The sequence below is a fragment of the Aythya fuligula genome, chromosome 2 (assembly GCF_009819795.1).
Source record: "Aythya fuligula isolate bAytFul2 chromosome 2, bAytFul2.pri, whole genome shotgun sequence".
Lineage (NCBI taxonomy): Eukaryota > Metazoa > Chordata > Aves > Anseriformes > Anatidae > Aythya > Aythya fuligula.
The window spans coordinates 89,540,069-89,566,107 of record NC_045560.1 but is presented as its reverse complement, the minus strand read 5'-3'; the positions used below and the strand labels follow the sequence as shown (position 1 = coordinate 89,566,107).

The 26,039-nt window shown below is 42.6% G+C and overlaps 1 protein-coding gene across 4 annotated transcripts in view; it reads right to left on the bottom strand.

The window, feature by feature from the left end:
- The window catches only part of FHOD3 (formin homology 2 domain containing 3), a 374,500-nt gene extending 368,326 nt beyond the window's left edge, over window positions 1-6,174 (bottom strand). For all 4 annotated transcript variants that reach the window (XM_032181589.1, XM_032181586.1, XM_032181590.1 and 1 more), the window contains exon 1: window positions 5,992-6,174. In XM_032181589.1, the coding sequence (XP_032037480.1) occupies window positions 5,992-6,156 (165 nt within the window). In that variant the 5' untranslated portion in view covers window positions 6,157-6,174. The remainder of the gene's footprint in view (window positions 1-5,991) is intronic.
- Window positions 6,175-26,039: the final 19,865 nt, after the last annotated feature.

Below are 26,039 nucleotides of genomic sequence, written 5' to 3'. Positions count from 1 at the left end.
AAACTATGGGAATGATAGAATTACTTCTTACGTGTTTGGAATTGGAAACTGCAATGCATTTTTTAACATGTATGTGTTAAGCTGATGACATGTGGAGGGTGAACTTTTAAGTCTCACTCACCTTCACTTCAATAATTTCACGTGCCAGGTGGTTGCAGATGTTTCAAGGGAGCTGAGCCTACCAGAGTGCTCCCTGCTACTTTTGTCCCAACTTGTTCCTCTGCTAAAAATATGCAACAACATTCCTTGCTGTCTTCTTAATAACCGTAATACAATATAAAGTTAATATGAATATAATGCAATCCAGGTGGTGTGGAAAGTGATGACAGAGTTGTAGTAGCTGGCACCCTTTCCCGAGCCCGTACCGAAGCAGTATCCTATCCTCGCAAACAGGCACAGCCTCCCGGAGCACTGTACACTGCAGAAGGTGCACAGCCCCTGCCCAGACCCCTTGCAGCCACCAAAAACCGCAAGATGTTTGCTGAAGGAGCAGAGGTCCTAACCTGAATTAACCTGGCTGAATTCCAGGCAGGATGACTGCATGTTTCTGAAGCTCCGCGTAGGTACCAGCTTCCCTTCCAGTCGGGGTGTTTCCGTGAACCTTTCAGACTGATGCTGCAAAGAGTTGTGGATGTTTAAACAGCCAAGAGGACTTTAAACATGAGAGCACTGCCACAGGTGATAACGTGATGGATGGGCAACTTAATGCCTGCTGGCCTTACAACGGGGCAGTGCACACAGCAATACTCCTCCTCACAGCCACGCACGCCCGATCAGACAAAGAAAAGGGGCTCTGATTTAGACCCTAATTGCTTAGAAAGCAGGATGGCTGTGAAAGCACAGGCAAGAGAAAACTGTTCCAAAAAGTTTTTAAAAGTCTTGTTCTTATTTGGGACAACACAGGATGAAGAAGAGACTTCAGCACAGCAAGTCCCATGTCTTTCCCTGACCATTCCTCCACAGACACAGACTGATGTCGTCTTAGTCTCTTGATAACTGAAGCCATCAGCAATCCTCACAGAGCACTTCCAGAAGAGTCTGGAAGAAAGGATGCATCTACAGGTTTAGAAAGACAAGTTTTAGATCTTGCAAGGGAGAAGCATCAAGTTGAGACCTTCAAGCTTGCAGACAGGTCTGCTCCGCTGCTTTTACAACCCACTTCTCAAGCCCAAACCAAACAACTAAACTGAACTGAAACCAAACTGAACTACGACCTGTCCAAGCTACAACTTATCCAATGAATCTTGCAAGAACTTCAATAACATTAAACTGCCTGAGAAAAAAAATCCAGCATCTTACAGTTAATTCATACATGCTTCGCCTCTGTGAAGACCCATATGGCAGGAGAAAGCAAGCTGCCAGAGCCTGAGCAGCTTTTCACGTCTGTGCTGCTGAATATGTTTATGCTCCTGCAGAGCAGCATGGTTCATAAAGGGCTCTGATGCGGTCCATGCTCTCAAGTCGAAAGACAGAGCCTGATTTTACCTCGTTTGCCCTTGTAAATGCTTCCCCAGGAAATTCACACATACATGACCCCTCCAGGGTCAATCCCTTGAAGTATGAGATTTTGCGAACTACAGAAATACTTGGTTAAATCCAGAAAACGCTAAAACCTGTTGGAAATAACTGCTCTATTAAATCCCCTCTTCTCTAGAGGGATGAGAAAGGGCTGATGTTCACCGGCCTCAGGGAGAATTTGAAAGACCCAAGCATCTCGACAGCCCTTGACGAACACATTCCTCAACCACACCATCACAGTCCTTTACAGCGATACCTGCAGACATCAGCCAGTTTCCCTTGCCTGTGGGTCCATTTTCCAAGGTTCAACACTGTTGCAGATTCTGCCTTCTATTCTTTACCTCCTGGGAGAAGCATAATGGCCAACCCCAACACCCTTTCTTCAGAGAACAGCAGCTTTATTTACCCCAGCATCCAGCAGGATCAGGATCCAAACCAAAATTTTTATCCTTCTGCTTAGCCTCTATGCTTCAAGGTATTTGATGCCGCTATGCTTCAAGGAAACCTAGGGAAAAGGAGCAAGTTTATACGTTTTTTTGCTCTCAGAAAACCAGGATGCTATCTCCTGGCATCGAGTTCAGTGCCAGGGCTGAGCCCCACACCAGGACACGACAGTCCCTGCTATCAGCTTGCACCACGCCATGCCCCAGGCTCAGCCGGGGCTTTTAATCTAGGGTTAAATCACAGCACTTAAAGGTGGAAATCCGGACGGCTGCTTTATGAATGAAACTGCCCGAGCCCTGTAGCACTGATTGGATTTATTTCCTCATACCACTATTTCTTAAATGACGCCGCTCCTGCTTACAAATTCTTGGAAGAGAAGTTGCCTCAACTTTTTTCAGGGGGAACGGGAGGTCAAACCCATAATCCTCGTGGCATTTTATCTTCCTCCTTTCCACCATGACAACCAGCACACCACACGCACCATGAGATTTCTTGGTTTTCCGCTGTTGTACAAAGTATTTCAATTACATTTTTTTTTTATAAATTAAACAGTGTGATTTCCTATACTACTACCAACATGTATTTCTTCTGTCCTAACACTGAGCAGTATGGTCGGGATGTGAAAATGAAATATGGGTAACACACTCAGCATGCTGTAATTATGTGAATAAGTTCAGAAGATCTCTAAAAAAAGCATACCACTTTGCATTGGCCATGTATATATATCCACTCTCCTGAATGACCCTGTGTCAGCAAGTCAGAGGTATCAAGTAACTCAAAGCAATTCAAAACCAACAAACCCAAAGCACCGAATTAGATTCAAAGAACATGATTGGCACGGGGCCCAAGCCACAAATTTAGATCCAGTTCTGAATTTTCCCAAGGTTCACCGAAATGGGCAAAAGGGACATCTGAATTCAGAGTCCGGACTGGATCCAGTTCTCATTAATACCACGGACAGTGAGAAAGAGAGACATAAAATACTCTGAAACTATGTGGCAAAATAGCACCTTTGGCAACCAAACCAACACGAGCAACACGTAAAAATTCTGTAGCGTGGCTTAGTTTCTCAACAAGAACTTTTAGACACAGCCAGAAATAGTAGGACAGAATTTGTGTCACTCAGTTGCACCTCCATGAGTCACCGTCTCTGTGAAACCCCCTATCAAGGCATCGTAAACCTCACGGGACACAGCAGGCAAGCATTCCTGGAGGCAGCACCCCACGGGATTCAGTTCAGCACATAACCCTGGGAACACCTACTGGGTGCACGAGGCAGGGATGGATGCAACACCATGCACGGTGAGCTGCTTCATCCAACGGTACGGCCGTAGGGAAAGGCATGTGCACACAGAGAAGCAAGAAAAAATGGGGAGAGGGAGGAGGTTACAATCAGACACCTAAATCCAAAGGGAAAAAAAGGATTGCAGAATCCTTTCCTCTTCAGCTTTCCCTGCTGCAGTGCTTCACCTCATCCACATCCACCCCATCCCAGCCAGTGCTCCCAGATCGTAGCCATCCAGCTTCAGTGCACTCTTCCATGAGGATCCAAAGGCACTGCCAGACACTGTAGTCTCAGAAGACACTTTACAGTTCTAGACCTGCTTCCAAACTCAAATGTATTTGTAAGTTTACACAGAAGAAGAAACACACCTCTTGATTTCATACGCTGGCTTTATTTCCAAAGAACTGAATTGCTGTTTGGAGCCAAACTATGACATTTGTTGGTTGCAAAAAAAGCTAATAACGTGATTCTTTAGCAGCTCAGTATGTCAAAGGCTTTTTCATTTGAATTTTAGGACGGATTCTTAATAATTTATTATAATGTGCAGTTTACAGTGACTTGAAATACACAAGTTATTTTCTTATTAGCTATAAAAATACCGTTGTCACCACCAATTACAACCCCACAAAGTCACACACAGGCACACAGATGTACGAAGTGGTGATCTGAAGGCACCTCGCTTCCAAACAAAAGTATCAGTCAATATTCATCTAAGTCAAAACGTGGTAACTTAAAAACTGATGATAGGAAGAAAGCGTCGATCATTCACCTGCAGGACTCATTGGCAAGAAGGCCAACAGCTTAGAAGATTTCAGGATGATTTAGACATCAGTGTTACTACCCGTTTCAGCTATACGCGCCTGTGTCTGTTTCAAGATATTTCACGCTAGTCACCATCAAGACACCAAATGGAGTTAATCCATTAACTCACTGATTTGCAAAGTCATTAATTAATCAATCAAGCCTCAAATACATCAAGCTGAACTGACAACTGAGCTTCAAGATGCACTCTGCTTTGACAGATGCATTCCTCTGAGATCAGGGCAAACCTGAGGACACAACTGGGGCAATGCCCTGCTGGGTCAACTGACGTGGTGACCTCCTCAAGACCCAGTGAATACAGTCTGAAGGAAAAGCTACGGAAAAAGATACCCCCGCCACCATAAGCAGAAGTGGAAAGCCTTTCCTTAAGAAGTGACACAAACCAGTGGGTTTACAAAACCACATACACAAGGTCTAATGATGAACACCGCATGGCTGCTCTAACAGCAAGTGCACACACAGAATTAAGCTTTATGTACATCTAGTAAAGGTAAACAAGTCTAATCAACTTTTTTTTTCCCCTAGTAAAAGCTAAGGGAACGCCAAGAGACACAATTAAGGCACCCCAGAAACAGGCCCTGACTCTACAAGCACAAAGGTAACTTTAACCACGTAAGCAGATTCCCATGAGCCTACCCATAATTAAACCAGCAGAAACAAATGTTTGCAATAGCCAGAGCCTCACATTAACAAGCCACCAGGATGGTGCTGCCTCTAGCCCAGCAGCTAGCTTTCAGTAGCACCTCGAGGGACTTCTGCCATCTTTCATCCAAAGCCTGTAAGTCCACTCTCCAAACACGAAGTAAACTTCAGAAACACGCTGCATGCTGAAATGCAGGCAGGAGATAAACGTATAGAAGCGATCCTGAATTTGGGGTGGCTCCTAAAACACAAAAACCTCGGGGTTTTTTGGCTAGTAAAGAGTTATAAAGAAAAAATGCAAGGGCAGCATTGAATGGATAGTAAAAGCAAAACACAACACAGTGGAATCCTCTTGGAAATGAGGCTGAATTAGCTGTAAATTCAGATAAAAACGATCTTTTTATTCCCTTTATTAGGTGTCAGAATCTGCCCTGTCCTTCTTTTAATTAGCTCTGACTCCGAAAAAAGCCTCCCTTGGAAACAATGGGACCAGGCTCTGAATGAGGGACTACTGAGCACATGAAAACAGCATTGACCCAGAGCACCGCGAGCTCCCAAAGTTTTTGTGCGTTAGGCAGCGCTCTGCTCTCTGGATGCTGTATCCTTGGCAACTATTATGCACGAAACTGTTCTACAAATGCAAAACTTCTGTCTGCTCCCAGAGCTTTTCTCCGCAATACTTTTATTGGGCTTTGGATATCCTTACACCGAGGGGCACACGCAGCCAGCCCTTTGTCATCCTCCGGCAGGCTCCCAAGGGGAAGACGCAGCGCAACAAGTGATGTTCAGAGCACATTTTCCTCCCACTTCATCAGAGAAGCACATAAAAGTTTTACAACTTTTGTTGTCTTGGGGGGGAAGACAGAAATGAAAGAAGGGCACATCTTTGCCTTTTTTTTTAATTTTTTTTCCTCCAGCACACCCTGCAGAACCAGCGTGCGGATGCAAGGTCGATAGGGAAAGATGTTATTAATCCGCTAATTGATGGCGTTGCCGCAAAACCTGAAAAATTCAAGGGTGATGGCTGGTTTGGAGGGCAGGATTGAGGCTGCCAGCAGGTAGCAGGCAGCAAGGTGAGAGCTGACAGCGGCTGCCACCAGCACCAGCCTGCAGCCCTGCACCCAGCACAGCCCCTGCAGCAGCCGCCGGGCCCGCAGAGCCCCACAGAGCGCCACAGAGCCCTGCCACCCCCAAACCATCCTCTTTAGCTGCCAGAGGCACCCCAGAGAGTCATTTTGGGGCATTTTGTGGTGCTCCCCGTCCCCGCCGCGCTGCCTTACCTTGTGCGGGGCGCGGAGCAGGCGGTGCACGCCGGGCAGCTGTGTGCCGAGGGGGATGTCCTGGCGGAAGGTGTAGAGGGGCGGCCGGGTGGGCTCGGGGAAATTGGTGCTGTTGAAGGGGTCGGTGTCGTCCAGGAACTGCACCCGGCAGAGCAGCGTGGCCATGGCTGGGCGCTGCCTGCCCGGCTCCCCGCCCGCCCTCCCGCCCGCCTCACAGCCGCCGCCGCGCCCCGGGGAGCCGGCCCATGGCCCCTTCCCCGCCGGGAGACGGAGTGCGGCAGCGCTTCGGGCCGGCAGGCGAGGAGGAGGAGGAGGAGATGGAGGAGGAGGAGAAGGAGGAGGAGGAGGAGAAGGAGGAGCCGCGGGCAGAGCTCCCCCGTGCCCGGCCGCAGCGCGCTGAGGGGGCAGCGGGGCTGCCGCGGGCAGCGCAGGGCGGCGAGCTCCCCCCCGCGGCCGCTGCCTCAAGGATCGTGGCCGGCCCCTTCCTCCTCCTCCTCCTCTTCCTCCTCCTCCTCCTTGTCCTCCTTCTCGCCCTTCTTCGCCACCCGGGATCCCCCAAGCCGAGGGGGAAGGGGAAGGGGGGGTCTCCTGGCTCGCCCCCCCCCCCCCCTTCCCGGAGAGGGGCTGCAAATGGCCGGGGGCAGCTGGTGGCCAGGTCAACCCAGTCGGCTGTGGGGGCTGCTGATCAGGGTGAAGAGGGGAAAATGGAAATAATGCCTGCTTTGCTACCGAGTAACGGGAACCGGCTTGCAGCCTGGGCGTCAAGTGTGTCTGGTGGATTTCTCAGGATGTATACAAACCCCCTCCCTGTAATTACTGGGGTTGTTATATAGATATCGGGGGGTTATTTGGCGTATCAGCCAACACACACCCCACGCTGTATCCCCCACACCCCCAATAGACAAATCTTAAAAAAAAATGCTTTGTATTGTGCCCTATTTTCCATCACGCTGGCCTGTTTCAAGGAAAGGACTGAGCTGAGCACCCGGCGTGCACACACCGAATGGCAGCCTCCTCCTTGAGCCTTCTGCGTGTGCCCAAATCGCTCTGCAGCCCTGCCTGTGGGGAACGTGCCCTGCTCCCTGCTCTTCTTTCCTACAGGCACAGGCAGCAGGAGAAGGGACCTGAAGCAAGCTGCAGGCCAGGCAAGGAGGATCTCACAGCACCAGAGGACAACTGGCTGCGTTTCCAGGCACTGAGCATGGGCCTGATGTCTGTCAGCACTCCCGGGTGCGCCGAGCTTTATGGCCGTGATCCACCACTGCCTGCCTTTTCGTCCTTCGTGCCGGGGGCTGCAGGACGGGAACTGGACTGCTGTGAGGAATTGGGGGGATTTGTCACAGAAATGAAGCGTCTTGAGCAAGAAAGCGAGACCTCTAGGTCGTAATATACAGATGAAGCAACTGTTTCCTGCCCAAAATGATTACTGGGTTGGGAATATTTGTCAGCCCCAGGACGAAAGGGGATTTCTGCATGCATGCAGTCTGACCCACTGGTTCTGATATTCTCAGGAGTGACTTGTCATGATTTGTTTTTGCCTACAGTTATGCATATTTTCAGGAAAGAGCACACAGATGACTAAAATCAACAAATATTTAAAACTCAGGACCTAGTTTGCTGTTTCAGAACTTTCACAGCCAATGTGTTACACGCTTCTTTTTCTTCTTCCTCCTCATCTTGGGCAAGAAAAAGGGCATATGGGTCGTCTCACCCCATTTCTCATTACTGCCTCTCTCTTTTGATCCTCAAGCACCATCAAAAGCTACATTCAGTGAAGTCTTGGTTTTGAGTTTCTTACCCAAGCAATTTAAAATTCCTATTTTAAGAAAATATATTTTTGCATCTGCTTTAGTACTGTATATTTAGATTCTGGATAAAACCATATTAAAGCATATCTGTCTGCTTATATATGTTGTGTTTTTCTGTCACAATGTAAAGCCAAGATTAACCAGCATATTTAGTTTTTGTTAATCATAATTTACTCAAGTGCCATTTATATTAAACTTTAATTTTCATAAGACAAATCAGTGCATTTGCTGCTAATCTGTGATCAATACTGGGTGATGTAAGATTGCCCTTCATTGGATTAATCTGGAATTTTACTGAATTAATATGTGGCACTTATCTTGTTACAGAGGCATTAATACTTGGAGGACAATTTTAGATAAATCACAGAATCCAAGATTTTATATAGTGTCTGTGTGACAGCATCAGCTATCTTTCCTCCAATACCAGAACACAAAAGCAAGGGGTGAATACAGTCCTTGTAGCCAATAGAAATCAAATGGTTCAACATCAAAACAGCTAGCCACAGACTATAAATCACATAAGGAAGAATTAGACATTGCATGTCATGATCTTCAGTTGTATTTCCAGATACAAAGTGGCCAGTGGAGATGCTTCATATGGCCAGACTGCTGGAAAAGAGAGAACGCAAACATGAAGGGATCCTGAATTGGCCAAAGCTTTGAGTCACGTCTACCTATACCTTTTCCTTATTGTAAATGTCTCAAAAACACTGACAAGAACGGTGTATGTGGTTGTCTCACTGCATTTCTCTTCACAGAAGATAAGGTCTTCTCAGGGGGAGAGACTGTTTTTCTTGCTCATGCTGAACAAAATCAGCCGGGGCATTCAGAACCTCTGGGGAAGCCTCAGCAAAGTCCAGGCTGCGGTCCCTACACCTTTGGAAGTATCATGGAAGAGCGAGTCCCCTTTTTGGGGCAGGCAACCAAGGCAAACTCCATTACTTGCTGACCTTGGGGTCCCCAAGTGCATCTCACAAGCACTTTCCAAAACAATAAAGCTTGTGCATGATCAAATGGAGTTCACAGTTCTAAGCTCCCGAGCTCTTATTACAAAAGCATAAGAGGGAAATCCTTCATGCGCGCACATTCTTTTAGGAATGAAACATAACTTAGGAGTTTTCATTCAGGGCTGATTTATTCTTCTTAACTCATCCCATTATTGGCATTTCTTAAAAATACACTGTTGAATGAGTTAAAATGGTGTGTCAAGCTTAACTTTGAATTTCATTATTGTTGAAACCTGAATGTTAAAATAACACGTTTTTTTTTGTCTTTAATTTCCTCTTTTTTATTAAAAAATAAAAAAATATATGTTTGATGGAAAGTTATTGAAAGCATGTTCCGTAATCCAAGGACCACCCTGAACCAACGTTAATAGGTTTTTCAGCAGATACATCTTTTTTTTTAAAAAAAAAGGTGCAAGGTATCTAAGCAACTGGAGTAGCTCCACAGGAATATTAGTTTCTCCAGTATATTATCATGTCAATACAGATCTAGAATGCATGATTGCTAAATTATAACATGAGCATATGAAACAAATGTTTCTTCCACTTCTTATTCTCTTTCTGTTGGACAAATGGAACTGCTCTCCAAATTTCATTTTTCAACTTCAAGCTGACTTTAGTTGTGGGAGAACAAAAGTAATTTTAACTTCCATGATTTATTCACTTAACATTAATAAAGCTGAAAAAAAGCAGTCTATTTGGTAATGGTAATCAAAATGGGCTTGTAAACCACTGGAATTAAAGTGCGCTAATGAAAGTGCTGACAGATCCTTTACTGTAGTGATGGGAATAGTATTTCTGCGTTATCCGCACTATAATCTATAAATAAAACTTAGTTCTCTTACTGAAGTGTGGAAATGATTTATTGTCATTGTTAAAGTGGACAGGCAAATAACATAACACACTTTTCAAAATATGGAGTGTAAGTGAAATCTAGTCTGTCATGAGACCAAGAATAATACTGTGGATTTCAGCTTCCTTCATCCACGGATCTCAAAGCACTTTGTTATCATTAAATTTTGCCTGCTTATTCTCACCCTACAGATGGGGAAACTGAGGAGTGGTAGTTCAGGGATACAATACTAATATGATTTTTTTATTTTATTTTTTATTTTATTTTATTTTACAGAAAGTGTTCTGGTTGCAATGGGTTTCATATGACTGAATCACAGAAAATATATAATAAGATATAAGGGGAATAATAAAGAAAACTAATAGAAAATTTCTTATTTGGGAGGTAAGGACTTGTAATGGTCCAGAAGTTTGTCAGTGGTCTTAATCAAGCTTTAACTGCTGCACAACACATACAAAATCAGTCGGTTGTTACTGAAAATTGTTCTCATGTCATAGCTGTCTAATAATGTAAAGGATGCAATAGTCTATATTACTAAAAATGGCTAATACTGTATTTTGGTGGTGAAGATGAGTTCACGGTGTACATTTCCAAAATCACTGGGCCGTAGATACCTGAATATCCTGCACAAACTGGGAAAAACCAACTGCTGTATTTTTCCATGGATCATGCTGTCGCAGGATGTTGGAACCCGCTGGATGTTCTGACAGCGGTGCCATGGCGTTCCCTGTCCCCTCTGCAACTTCTTCCCCTTAGGTAGCCAATTCTGGAAGATATTGCCACTGATGAAAGGGTGGAAAAAATAAGGTTTGTGTGATGGGCACATTGCACAGTGCCATTTCATACAGCACACTTGCAGTCTCTCACAGGACTCCTGCCTCCTTGAGCCCATAGGCAAGGGAGTTTAATTCATATGCACAGGCATTTTATTTCACTTTCACTGTTTCATGCTCAAGGCCTTCTCCTGCTGTAATCACTGCATGCTACTTAAGCCCTGTTCTGTTGACAGAGCTAATTTCCTCAAGAGATTTCCTCCAGTGCTCAGGACTATAACAGATGAATGCTTCACAACTATTTATTAATACACATTCACAGCACTCCTCTGCAGGGTGGAAGTAATTTTACCCCCATTTTATGGATGGAGTGTTACCAGACAAAATGGAGACAAAGTCAAAAGTAACCACCACGGCTGTCTGCCCAAGTCCAGGCTGCCTGTGACTGGAGTTCAAAACCTTGACGAACATGGCACGTTAAAAGTGTAGCTGCCAGCAACTTCAGCTTAGGCTGGATGGATGCTCTGCAAATGACACCAGCCTGTGAAGAAAAGAAGGAAATGCACTCATCAAGACTCTGAAAAAGTCATTGTAACTTATTTTATCATTGCACTCATGGTTTTTTTATAGGGGCATTTACAGGGCTTACTTATGAGGTCCTCTTGCCTGATTCTGAAGTCACCAGATTCATTCACTTGTTAGTTCCTCAAAAAATGGGGTGGGTGAGCTTAGAGAAACTGCCCTCCTCTGCTGGACAGTCCTGATTTTTCCTCAGAAAGCATGTGACATACAAAGTTGTAAAGTAAAATGTATTCTGAAAATAATTAATTCTGCATCCGTTAAAGCATGTATATGTGTTCACAGCCATTTTCTCTGATTCTAAAGGGAATGAGTCCTGCTGTTTACTCATTAACCTCAGACCAAGGACTGTCTATGCTTCATCAAGTTCCAGTTAATTGTAACTGCTCAAGCTCTCAAGCTTGTGGATGTCAGTGAGGCCACAAAGGTAGCTAAGGTATCTTAAGGACATAGATGAGACACAATGGGAACAAAAAAGCATCCCTTAAGACCTATTTTTTACCATTTGTAATGTACGAAGCCAGAACCACATGGGATTTTTGAATGACGGATGATTCTCCAGAGCTGGCTATTAAAATCACAGTCAACTAACATACAGATCAAAATCCTCTTCTTTCATCACTATCATAGAATGCCTTGTGTTGGAAGGGACCTCAGAGGTCACCTAGTTCCAAACCCCCTGCCATAGGCAGGGATGCCACCCACTAGATCAGAGTGCCCAGGGTCTCATCCAACCTGGCCTTGAACACCTCCAGGGATGGGGCATCCAAAGTTTCTCTGGGCAACCTGTGCCAGTGCCTCACCAGCTTCTGAATGAAGAATTTCCTTCTAACCTCTAATCTAAATCTCCCCTCTTTTAGTTTAAAACCATTCCCCCTTGTCCTGTCATTGACTGACTGAGCAAGAAGAACACTATGTTGTGTTCTTTATGGATTTCCTGACCATTTTCCATTATCTTCCTTTAACAAATGAGAAGCCAGGTGGGTTCCTCCTGACAACATGAATGTTGCCACTTTCCCGTAACTGGCTGATGAGGATGAGGTTTCACGGCTTGGACAGTATGGTGAGGGTCACAGGACAGACCTCAGAACCTACAGCTCGTGCTTAGATGGAGGGACTACTCAATCAATGCTGAAGTGCTGGAAAGAAAACCTGCTAGGGAGCAGAGGGGAGACTGCAGAGTTTGCTGCAACTCAGAAAGTCACTGAATTGGCTGCAGAGAAAACTGGAAGCAAGGTCTGATTCCACGCTGCAAGAGCATTCTTGGAAGAGTTGGCTATAAACATTTCCTCACTTTCAGTTTACTGAAAATATATTATATGTGGAAATATATAATATACATATATAATGATCTGAATTATCTTAAAAATAATGATATAATGAGATCTTACCATAACACTCAGCTAATTGGCCTTTCTTGGAAAGTGCAAGACATTGAGACATTGACATTGACTACATTTACTGGTGTACGTAGTTCAGTGACTAACAAGGCTTACATTTCTTTGCAAGGAAATTATATTTTCAGATGGAATCCGTGTCACTGGTTTTAACTTTCTTTAAAGGAACATGGTTCTAAGCCAAAAAATCTTGTGTTTCATACCCGTTTGTCCAGAGTTTCTGTTATTTAAGGACTAACGAGAAGAAGAAATGGGAATGAAGGAGCATACAGGAATGCTGTAGCCATCGTTACCTTTTTGTTTTCTTTTTTTTTTTTTCCTCCAGTCTACATCAGACAAGACACAAGCAAGAAGGACATTCAAGAGCCAACAGCAGGGAATGTGATAGCCATTTGCTAGTATATTTTTTAAGCATATTCTAATATAAGTAAGAACAGCCTTTTCTTGAGGGAAATGGCAACTGTTTTGAAGCTTGAATTTGCTTTAATTTCTATCTTACCATCAGCACTAACCTACTGAATAGGTACTTGTTACACATCTCGTTATGTTTCACAACTAGCGTAGTACTGAGCTTTGTCTTGGTGACTTCCGTAAGATAAACTTTGGAGGAAAAAAGCACCTTGTAATTTCGTAATAGGTATCCACTTTGCATTGTGGATGCTCACTTAGTGCAAATTGATCTAGAAAATATGAAAGTTAAAACAAACATGTTTCAAGGGAAAAGTGTTTATGGGAAAAGACGACAAATGCTCGAACACGTGCTTGATAGTTTATCTGTCTTTATGTCAACAAAATGAGCTCCTGCAGGGATTTAAAACTTGTTTTCATGGTCAGACTTCTGCATCCTATGTCAGTTAGCAGGTAATTATCATACTACTTAAAATGTGTTTTTCCCAGTCAGCGTGTACACATACAAGTGTATTCCAAGCTTTAACCAAAAATAAATATTTGTAGTTTGAAGAAACAGGGGGGAGTGTTCATGTCAATTAATATAAACATTTGGAGTGACTTGAGATAATCCAGCATTATTTACCTTGACGTAAAAAGTCCCGTGCTGATATAAACATCCTCAGTGCAAAATTACTTGTTACTAATTTTGCAAACACAAGATTATAAACAATTTGGGGGAACAGTTAAATCAGCAGAATATTAGTCTTATCCAGTGACCAATACTACCTATCCCAGAGTGGAGAGCAAGAGACTTCATTGTAAGAAATTGCAAAGTAATTCATGCATACAATTTCTGTGATAATCCCTATTTACAGATGGTTTTGTATACTCCACAACAGTTCTGGCTGTAAATTTTCTTCTTTATGGACTTTCCTGAGTTCAGATGTTCTTATCAGTGTAAACATTCACTCCTTTCTTGAGTGCCAGCACCTACGTGACCTCACCACTGTCTCACAGCACTGAGTTCAACAGGCTAAATATGTATTTTTAAAGCATTCCTTCCACTTGGAATGCCCCTATTTTCAATTTTCTGGAAGGCTTGTATTACAAGATAACTGTATGGATCTCAATACTTATTTTTTTTCCTTTTCACAGCACTCATTGTTTTAAATAGTTCTATCAATTTATTTTTCATTTTACACTTCCTCTGTAATATGAACACATCTAATATTTTCCTCCTCTTTTCACATGGCAGTTTTACATTCCTCTGCTATTTTTTAATCCATCTCTGAACGTGCTGTATTTTTGGTTTACATTTTTAGGAGAGGGCTGATGAATATTGGACAGGGAATTGTAGGAGAAAAGAGAAACTATCTCCATAAAGCCATTGTAATATTTTCTGTATTAGTTTTCATCCCATTCTTTATGCTTCCAAATATTTTTATTTATATATATATTTTTGCCTTTCAGGCCCCTGGTGTACACAGAGCAGGAGTCTCATCTAACTCTTCGCAGTAAAATCATGATATTTTCCTGGAATGGGCACAATAATATAAAACCTAATAAGAAAATGTACCAGATGCATACTGATTATTCCAATGTATAGCAGATACACATTACATATTTTCAGGTTTCTGAAAAGTTTGTCAGAAAGACTAGTCTTACCTCATCTCTCTTGTGTAAATCAGTATGAATGTAAATTTGATCATAAATATTTGTATGCATAAGCAAACAGACCTCGTGCAGATCCCATGCTTATGGGAACAATTAAATCTCTCTCTTGGGCTGCAGGTGTCTATCTGGATTTTTGATAATTTACAAAATATTCCTGATTAGGATTCTAGGTTAAAATCTGTTTAAGAGCTGAATGGGACAAGAATCCTGTTGCCTTCAGACCAGTGAGCTGGTTTCTGTTTTGCTAATTTATAAAGTTTTCTACCTGGGTTGTAGCCTGAGTTTGTGTCTTGCATGTCAGAAAATGCCTTGAAGGACCATGAAGGCATCCCTAGGTGCTCCAGAAGGAGAGAAACCCGCTCCACTGGTTAAAGCTTGCAGGCCCAATCCCTGGACCTGTGCCACTTGACACCAGTCACTAAGGAGTTTGCCTTTCAATTTTACTTTTCAGATTAGTCCTCTGGACTTGCACTAAGTGATAAAGAAAACAAGCGAGTAGAAACCCCACAGAGAGGTTGCTTGTCTGTCTCCTTGAACTGTTAGGTAAAGAAGGAAAGAGGCCACACTTCAACAGTTTCCTCAGGTGGATTTGTAGTGCCAGATGGTCCCAACAAACAGGCTCTTCTCTGAGTGTTCAGCCACAGCCCTCACCTAGGACAGGCAGTGGCACAAGGACAGACATCTTCCTCCTCACCTTGGGCAGGGATTCAGTATTAGAAAGCTTTTAAAACATTGACTTTTTTTTTTTTTTTTTTTTTTTTTGCACTGGGTGTCTTTTATTCTAGTGAACTACAGAGGCTTTGAAACAAACACGGGGCTAAGGCTTGCAACACCAGTCATACCAAAACTCGTCTCCTAACAGGAAAGAGTGATAAAATCTAACCCAGCTGAGCACTTCACATGCACAGAAGATCTCACTTGTGAAAATGACATCTGATATTTATAATCCACTGATGGAATTTTTAATCCATAAAAGAACCCCTCCTGGAGAAGCTGTCTCTTCAGTTCATTGTAATCCTAAAATTCTTCTGGATACTGGTATATCCAGCTTAACACTTAAACTGCTAATTCAGGAGGCACTAAAACCTGTACTTTAATGTAACATGATTTCCTCCTTTCTGTTTTAGGAAGACAGAGGACACTTTCTCCTTATCATGAAACAGTATTTTACAAAATAATTTATGAACTGATTCTCAATTAATATGGCAAACGTCCTCTGATTGGAAGGATGATCTCCTTTGCATCAAAGTGCTGCCCTCTGCTTGTTATTGCTCCGTTGTACAAAGGCAATTCACAGTCTTATCTCTATGAAAAGCTTTCAGTCTGATTTCCCCCCCTTAACTGCTGAGCACTGCTGGAACAGTGCAGATAACCTGTAGATCTCTGCTGAGATAAGGAGCAGCAAGGGGAATTTTTGCTCAAGGCCTCTGTGTTCAAACAGACTCAGGCAGCTCCTACTAAACCATTTAATCAAGATTCAGAACATGACCTTGCCCTACCTCTCCTTTCAAGCCCCTGTGTAAGTCATGTTAGGCTGCAAGTACTGAAAGTTCATGAGGCTGCAGCCAGAATAAGACATGCAGGAATATGGATGAAGCACAGATGGCAGAGGAGGACAGCAGACAGCTTTCCTGATAGAGAGAAAGATAGTGGGTCCGCAATGATGTTCAGCTGGGACCTAGATAAAGAGGAGGAAAGTCCTGATTCCCATGGGGATACACGAATCTGGCTTATAGACAGTCTACCATTCAGCAAGAAGCTGCTCCTTCCCAGCTCTGCATCAGCAGTAGAGGTGACCCCAACATCTCCACTCCCTGCACCATACACTGCTGGGGTCTGGTCATTCCCAGACTTACCCAGATGATGAAATATGGCACTTGCACAGCGCCCAGGTTTAATGTGAATTAGTACGTTGCCAGGGAGGAAAGTCCTGGATAGGCCAGGTGGTTGATAAAGGGCTGCCTGACATTCAGCAGTTCAGGCTGCAGAATCAGCGACAGTCCTTTCCAGCTCTTTGAACTAGTCTGAATCTGGTTATCTACTTTGATTTTAAAAATCCTTGAGATATCACAGACATCCTTCCCTTCTTTCTGTCCTCATTTTAACTTGAACTGGCTATGTACCAAAAATCAAAGCAACAGTCAAAAATCTGTGAAGGACTAGTACTGCAAAAATCTGTGTCTATGGTGAGGGGAAAAGGAGGGACAGGCAGCAACACAGCATACAACCCCCTAATAATACACACTTCATTTCCTTCTCAGAGGTGAGACTGGAATTCATACCTGCAACATTAACTACCATTTTGTTCTGTGGTATTCAGATTAATAGATAGTCCATATTTTGGTTTCTAGTAGTCAAAAACAGCTTAGAATTCTTTCATTGATGTGGCCATATTCGTTCCAAACCCAGGCATGACTGCAAAAAAAGCACAAAAGCACATTATGATGATTTTATTATGTAAAAAGGTTGCTTTCTTTTTTTTATGGCACACTCTCAGATCCATGTTCAAGGGAGATTTGCAATCAGATTCCATGACAGCAGAGTTCAGCCTCAAAAGAAAAACAAACAATTGTGAAACCCTGCTAAGAGTTACCTCGTCAGAAAGCTCCAGCAAAGCAAAGAACACCTTGAATATTTAGGTAAAAGTAACGCAACCTCAACAATAATATCAGTGTATGGATACACATTGTTATTTTGAAACAGGCAATTATGATTTATGAACAATAAATTATTGTGCTTGCCCTGTACTGTTTCTAAATCAAGGTTTAATGCAGCTGATAATTCTCAAGACAGAGTCAATACTTTTGAATTTAAAAGTACGACAAAACTGATGCATCATGTTAAAGCAATTAGAGAATCCATTGCACTCAGCTATAAAGCATGTCCTTATATCTGAGTTCACAATCAAAGAGTATTGTTGCAGTGTCTGTGCAACCCCACAGCAAGCAATATATCCTAATGGACTTTATAGTTAATAAAGAATGACACGAAATGCAAATCTTTTATTAATCTGGATTAAGCAGAGAAAACAAACTTGCTTTAAACCTCGTCTTATAAACAGAAGGTCTAATCCTGAGCCTGCTTATGCAGGGGTGTTAAACTAAATACATTAGAAATACCGTGTTTGTTCAGTGGTGGAGAACAAAGCAGGAGGCAGCGCGACACGATGCCAGGGAGGGGGCTGCTCTTTGCAGTGAACACGGAGCATGAAGTATGGGCCATGGGATCACACACACAATTAATAAGCCAAAACCAACACAGGCAGGGAACATTAGGCTCATTTGTTTAATTATTCACTACAGGCGCAGTCTGTTGTTCATACGATCTCAGAATCTGGGCAGCAAGATTTTGCGCTGGATCAGCCCACATTCAGGTCTGCCTCTAGACCAAACAAGGGAGTTTCTGATCCAAGCAATGGCCACATCTAAGAACTTTGGATAAAGTAGTATTTAGCTTTTGTCTAGGAGTTATGAACTGTCTGCAAGGTATAATGGCTTAAATTGACACATACCAAAAGATCACTAAACTTTCAACAGCTGTATTATGTATCAAAAAGCAACTTCACATATAACCTCCACGAGAAAAACAATAGTAGGCTGCAAAATCAGATGCATTCAAACACTCAGGAATTCTGCAAGAATCCTTATTATTTTGAAGAACATGTAAGTCCCTGAAATACCCGATTCCATCAACATTAAAACATTTCATACAGATGTGTCAGTGTTAACAGCAGTTTCAATGCAGGATTTATCACACCTCATATGAACTTCAGAAAAAGATCAAGATGCTCTTTTTGATCAGAATTCGGGTATCTGGAGAGAGTCTGGAGAGAGTTCTGTTTTGTGAAATTCTTCCAAGGACTTGTCTTCCATCCAGTGTGAACAAAAATAGATGCCCAGACTTCAAAACCTGTCAGGAAATTGAGCAGTGCTCCATAAACTATTCCTACATGACAAAATTATTTTGCACAAGGGGAAACTAAAGTATAGCTCATCTTTTGCCTGTGAAACACTGACTGATAATTAATCAGCACTGAATTTTGCCATCTATTTTCTAATGGAAAGGTGAAATTAGCTAGTATTACTCCAGTACTACATGTGGGATCTAAACTGAACTGACACTTGTATGAGGAAGAGATCGGGAAAATAAGGCATCATCTTTTCTACAACAGTGAAGAGACTATGATTACCTAGATGAAGCTGTTTCTAACCCAAAAGTAGAAATAGATTAAGGAAATTAAAAGGAAAGACTTCATAGTATGTTCCTATGAACACATTTAGGCACTTAGCACATGTCTGGATGTTCACTAGTCCTGACCTCTCAGCTGGTCCATGGATTTCAGTATTTAAGTAGCTGAGTAGGAGCTTGCAGGCTGAGCACTTTTGTACATCAGACCACCTGCTGAAGTGCCTAAATATAGTCCTGGGAGCTTAACCTCAGGCTTTGACAACCTTGGCTGCTACAAACTGCTATTGCACCTCCAGCAGTTAATTGAAAAGCAGTTCAAGGATCCTCTGGGCCTGGAAACTAGCAGCAAGGCAGCCCCAACTCTCTCTGTGCAGACAAAGACAAAGCTGAATGCATCAATAAAATCATAAAGTGAGCTTTGGCAAGTGGCTGACACATGAGGAACGACTGTGTTATAACAGAGCTAAAGCTGAAGCCTGCCCTGAACAGCTAACTCAGACTAAGCTGTACCTGCTTCTTTCAGTGGGTGAATCACACTTAGGTTATCAAAGGATAACACTGTAACTATTGTACATAGCTGAAACGTAGGAACTCAAAGGTTCTCCAATACTGGATATAAAAAACAAAAATAACAAAACAAAAACAAAAACAAAAACTTTCTATCAATGGGTCTACAGAGACATTACATTTGTATGTATGTATAACCAGCATTGCTACTGTTTACATGAACACAGCCCTCAGATTAGCCATTTCTACAAGATCATCAGGTGGTATCATGGCAAGATGATTAGCTTGCCTCATTTTTAGAGGTGAAATAAAGATTTGGGTTCTCAGCACACTTTATGCACTTTTTGTTATGCACACAAACAGAAATACTACTGAAGTACAATCACTTCCAGGTCAAAAAACTAGTACTAGTTATCTGCTGTGAAGGCTACAGGACCTATGAAGGAGCACCCAACTGAACACCAGCCAAGAACACACACACAAAAAAAAGCAAAAGCAATTGCTATTTAATAAATGCACTGCTCAGCCAGGCAATATCCCTGGGGGAACTTGCCCACAGACTGGACATTCTGGACAACACTTTGCTTCAGTACCCACTGACAGCACATGTATTGAGGGCAATTTCCAGTGAGCCTTTGAACCTTGTTTATGGCTAGTCAGTCCCAACAGCAGCCACCCGACAGTCCGTGATGCCCCCCGTGTCTGATGCTGCGGCCACCTCATGTCATGCAGCTGGGGAAGCAGCCTCCAACCGTGCCATGCATTCACCTACAGCTGTGTGCCCCCCATGCACATCCCCACTGCGTTACTTCCCCAGATCCGTTGTAGACCAGTTGTACAAAAGTTTTCATTTTTATGCCCTGGAGATCATCATAACTGGAAAAATTTACTCCTCTGAGACACAGTAAGCTTACAGACAGATGCAGGGCTCTTGTACAAATAACTTCTTTTGCTGCTGACTTTCCAATGCTAATGTTTTTCAATGTACCTTACACTTAAACAGAAAAGATGAGGATCATGCAGAGTCAGCCTGTGGCACTGTTTCTGTTGCCTGATGGGTCTGAATATGCCTAGAATAGAGGGGTTGGTTCTATTTTACCTCCAGTTAATTGATCACCAATTAACTTAGGTTAACTGAATTCAACACTAAGTGCTGGTCTAGACATGCCACAAATGTTTGCTCCAGGACATTCTGAAGAAAAACCACAAGTATTTGAGTCCTGGAAGAAAAATTTGTGGAATATCCCAGCTAGCATTTGCAATTGTGCTATTAGGTCAAGTCAGTATTGCAAGTAATTATTGTGGAGTAGAGTACTGGAAGTGTTAGCACTGACATGACCTAATAAATTTGGTGTTGCAGATTGCCACTGCCAGAGAATTAATCCTTCCATGTCACCTGGCATTAGTCAGTAAATATACCTTGACAGCAGTGAATTCTCACATAAGGTTATAATAAATATGAACACGTTTTGGATAAAATAAACTTCGCTACACAAGTGCTAGCAGCTTTCTTGTTTGTAATTTCTACATGTTACTTAAAATACTAACAATGTATTTACATTACGTCGCTGCTTAGGTATGTTAATTAACTGAAGCTTAACAGTCATAAACCGCCAGGAATGTAATGAAGAAAACTAGTATTTGCTTTACTACCTTTTTCCATACTTTAAAATATTGATGTAAGCTCAATTTTTACATTCTTCTGCTTTTTCTGTCTTTTAAGTCTCCCCCTTTGTCTTCTTAAACCTTTGTTCTTCATGGGTGGGAGCAAGCAGCTCCACGTCCCAACCTGTTCCAATTAAAGTAATGCGAAAAGCAACATCGTAATATTTTCCTTGACTGACATCTTCCAGAAATAATTGTTATGATCAAATGATAAGCCAATTCCTGCCCCATGCATAGTACATTTATGTCCTGAGCCACAGCCTCACTTGGCTCTGCTGCCAGCCAAGTGGGATATCTCATGCTATTTGCATTTTGCACCCAACTTTTTATACTCTGGCACTCCCTAGGCAAAGCTCTCGGTTTAGCCCAGCGCCAGTCCGTGACACACTATGCCTCGTGTTTTGTGAGAAAGCAGTGGCAGATGTCTGGTATTTGGCAGTGCCACAGACCTGTAAATCACAGAGTCACATGAAGGAGGAGGAATTAGCATTATATTGCTGTCTGGGGAATGGGCTTTTCAGAGTCCCCTTTGAACACAGGGCACAGAACCACAACAGCAACCACAGCCAAGGGTCACAGCACCTCCCACAACCAGGCCTCACAACCAGGCCAGCCTGTGACAGACCAGTTCACGTGTTGAGTGCCCAGCTACGGTACCAGGTTCCCGAACTCATCTGTCTCACTCCTATGAACAGGAGAAACACTCAGAAAAATCCTTGTACTCACTACTCCAGTTTTAAGTCAGAAGTGTAGGAAAGGGAACACAGCATAGGCAAAAATTGCAGGGTCAAAAGTGAGGGCAAAGCCACTCCACAGTTAAGAGAGAGCTGGAAATTGAGGACGGCCACAAGCCAGACAAATGTCTCACCAACAAGACAGCCCCACAGCACCTCAGCAGGTAAGGGTGAAGGACAGGATACACACAGGCTTCATCAGCACCTCACTGAGCACCAAAAAGTGGAATAACAGCAGGGCAATCAAGCAGCAGTTTGTGGGAAGCAGGTAACAGTACTAAGAAAAGGTATACCCACAGCTCAGAGAAAAGGAAAGAGCCCCATAGACTGAACTTAGTTCTCCTGGGCCCTTTGGTAGAGCTGGGGACATGCAGGGGAGCATGGTCAGGGCCATCAAGGCCTATAAGTGCAAACAGAGCCCTGACCATAGGCTCCCATCCCATCTATCTGAGTGTGTCTCCTGCCTTATAGAGCTGTGGGGCTGGAGGAAGACTTCTTGTCAGAAGCTTTGAATAAAGTGTGGGTGAGGTCCCCTTGGGTTCAAGGGTGCTGTTCAGGTCAGTAGCTCTAACAACTTCTGAGATAATGGAGCTTCTCCTGAACTCGTGGTGACAAAAACATCTCAATGCTCTGGCTGCCTCTGCCCGAGATGTGGGTGTATGTGGGCTGGGCTGGTGATCCGAGTGATGAGGCTTCATCATAGAAAACATGAAAAAGTGGATCAATCTGTAGAGACTGTAGTGCCCAAGGCAGTTGGATACTGGGTTGACTTAGTCAGCAGTAGGAAAAGAAATTTAACTCATTGAAATTTAACTCTTTTAGAAAGTGAAAAAGGACTTTGTACCTTTGGGGGTCACTTGCAACTTTCATTCATGTGCAGCGTGTGAGTTTATCTGGTTACTGGGCTTCTTGGAGGCATCATGCTTGCATAAATATATTTACTCCTCCTTATTTTCTGTGTAGCTTCTTTAGCCTGTTCTGTCAGAATGCAGCCTCTCATTCTTTTCTCTGGATCTTAGTTTCCTTGGTTTTGATTTCACTTATAAAGCGGTAAACTAGAGCCTCAGATGGGCCCACCTCATTATGAATCAGCTGATAGGGGGATAATAACAACAACAAAAAACAAAGTTATGAAATATCTTCTCTCCAGACCATGTTGTTAAGCTTTTTGCACCTATTTTCACAGTAATGCCTAGAGATTAGAAGAGAATGGGGTCCCACTGCTGTAAGGCTTTATCCAAATATGTGTTAGAGACTGCATCCACAGAAGTGATTATAATGCAATAGCTAAAGTGGACACAAAATAGAAAATAAACTATTTAGGAAGTAGGCATTCTTCTTAGAGCCCAGAAAACATGGCAATTCATCATTCAAAGAAGGTACCAGGAGCCTGTTATGTTATCTCTATTCAGTTTCTACCGAATTCTACTGAAACCTCCTAGCATTTATCTCTATGAGTAGCTACTGTGCAATGCAGTGCTCTAGCTACACACAAAACCTACCAAGTAGCTTCCTTATTTAAATTACTAGTCCATCTGCCCTCCAGATAAATGGATTTATTTATTTATTTATCTTAATCTGGATATTTATTTGAAGATTTAGGTGCTCCAAAAGTTTCTCCATAATTTTTTGTTTGTTTGTTTGTTTTTTTAGATAAGCACCATTATTTCCTAGTGTATGTTTTAATGATTTAAATAATTTATTCAGCTCCTGCACTGGGAGGAAAGGAAACCAGCTAGACTTTACTGTGCTGAAGGTGAATTATTTCTTTGCTGGGCCTACACTGCCACCTACAGTACCAAGTTTGCAGCTGGAAATTATGTGTAATAAAAATATAGCCATAACTATGAAGAAATCTTAATTTTATTTGTTCAAGGGCATAACGGACAAATACGCAGAACTGAAATTTTAGAGCCTTTAAAAATCAAGGTGCTTCTTATTTTCCTTTGAAATACTTCTAAGAAATTAATGAATAATCAAAAGGAGTAAACAAATTGATAAAGACAGTACATAATTTAGTAAAATGATCTCATATTTTATGAAGCTTTAAGTGGACTACATGTATATATGGACATGTATGTGAAAAGGCATCATGAATAGCAAATATCTATTGCAATTATGTTTAAGTTTTGCTCCCAAAACTCCTTAAGACTTAGGGAAATGCACACTTTATTTGTATTAGTTAAAAAAAAAAGTCAATATGTAAACATACCTTGATCATGAAATGAATCATCACTGAAATGAATCATAGAATAGCTTGGGCTGGAAGGAACCCTAAAGACCATCTAATTCCACCCCCTCACCATGGGCAGGGACACCTCCCACCAGATCAGGTTGCCCAAAGCCCCATCCAGCCTGGCCTTGAGCACTTGCAGGGATGGGGCATCCACAGCTTCTCTGGGCAGCCTGTGCCAGTGGCTCACTGCCCTCATAGTAATAAATTTCTTCCTTATATCTAATCTAAAACTACTCTTTGAGTTTAAAATTGTTACTCCTTGTCCTAAATGGATGAAGACTCCTTTCCTCCTACACAGATAAATGGGCTTACTGCCCATACAACCTTTCTCTTGTCTTCTGTGTAGGGCCCTGTGTCACCAGGGTATGGCTTTCAAGCCAGCCTGGAGTGGCTGGGAGTAATCCCCACCTATCCCCAAAAAGCAAAGCAACCATGTAATGTGTCAGCCCTGGAAATCCCTGGTCTCCCTGCCGCTGCCTGGAGATTGTGCCCATGAGGTTGGGCGAGGTGCGTTGGTGCTGCTGTGCTCCCGGGTGAGGTGGGCAATAAGCAGAACATTAGCCGTGATGAGTTGTGCGGAGTGAGTTAAGTGCCATAAAGTGGCCTTGGGAATTGCTCTAAGCAATTTCATTTTATTTACTACCAACCTGAGTTGGAGATAATATACCTCAGGCCTTTAAACAACATTGTCAAGGTTCAAGGACAGAAAAAGTGGCCTGTATTTTAGGACTGAATTCAAATATTATTTCTTTCAAGCGTAACTCCTTTTCTGTAGTCATAGGAAAAAATACCTGAAAGCACAGTATGATACAAAAGTACCCAGAAGTGCTCCATTTCATTCTGAAATAGAGACAAATTGCAGCTTCTACATTCAAGGATGTCTGCTTATGATCCGTGTAAAATATCTGTTGTAATACATTAGGCTGAGTGATATTTTGTGCAAGTTCCTACTTTTTCTGAATTACCCTTTGCAGGATTTTTAAAGAAAAGAACACTTCAGACAAGAAAATGAATAAAAAACCTTGAATCCCTACTGGATTTTTGGGGAAAAAAAAAAATAATCTCAGAAAACCTGTCATTAACATGCTAGAGCATCATCTTGGGAACTGGGTATTGTGAATAAGCCAAGAGGATACAGGGGACACGGCTGTTCTTTTGGTTAGGGTGAGAATGGAAGAAAGGTGTAATACTACAACAGAAAATAAAAACTGAAATACAGATAACTTCTAAAATGTGTTTTCTTTTTTTTTTTTCTTTTTTTTTTTTTTTTTTACCCTAAAATATCCTCTACTTTCTTATTAGACACAACCAATTTACTCACAATAAGCTAGTCACGCATGATTATCATGAATAGAAACTCATTTTATGAGTTCAGTTAGTTAAAGGACAGAATCAACATCCTTAGGTTATAGCTGAAGGATCTGGAAGGATGTTGTCATCTTTTTCAAAGAAAATACAAAAAAATGCAAAGAATTTTTTGTCATTTCTGAAGAAAGCTTTGAAATCATAAGACTGGATTTTCAGCTAATGCAAAGTAGTGTAGCAAGCTGAGTTTTCAATGTCTTGTCAGTAGCTCTCATTTCTAAATACTACCTATTATGCAGTAAGGGTGGATTTGCAGTGGGAGAGTGCAATGCTTACTATTTTTCCTTTCTTGTACTTTCAGTTCTAGCATAGTCCTTTTTGTGTGTCTGTATATGTATGTGTATGCATATGCATACATATATTCATATGTGCATACACACATACACACTGCATTATACTGGGTAATATTAAGGAACCTGAAAGAGAAGTCTGAAAGTCAAAGATTAAATATTCAATTCTAAATAGCTCACAGTAGTCTTACAACTCCCACTGCTGGTGAGGGAGAGGTGGGCTGAGAACTGAACAGGAGCTAGCAGAGTCTGTCACCGAAAATAACAACACCAAAAGGCTCAGAGAGGAGGCTGTGAGATGAAGCCCTTTTTGGATGCATGTCCAGAGGCCAAGCAGCCTTGCCTGAGGTTTGCGTGCAGGAGAATCAACAGATGCTGCTGGTACCTCCAGTGGCTCCTGCCTAAACTGGGTCTGGTCCCTACCACCCACCTCAGCCAGGGCAAGGGACAGGTAAGCCGGGAGGAGCTGCTGCCCCTGTGTCCCTTTGCTGTGACGGTGACTGCTGTGACACCCCGGACAAGCCTGTATGTTGTGAAGTCTCATAGGAATCGGCCTCTGGACTGGCTACGGCCGGCAGGCTTTGA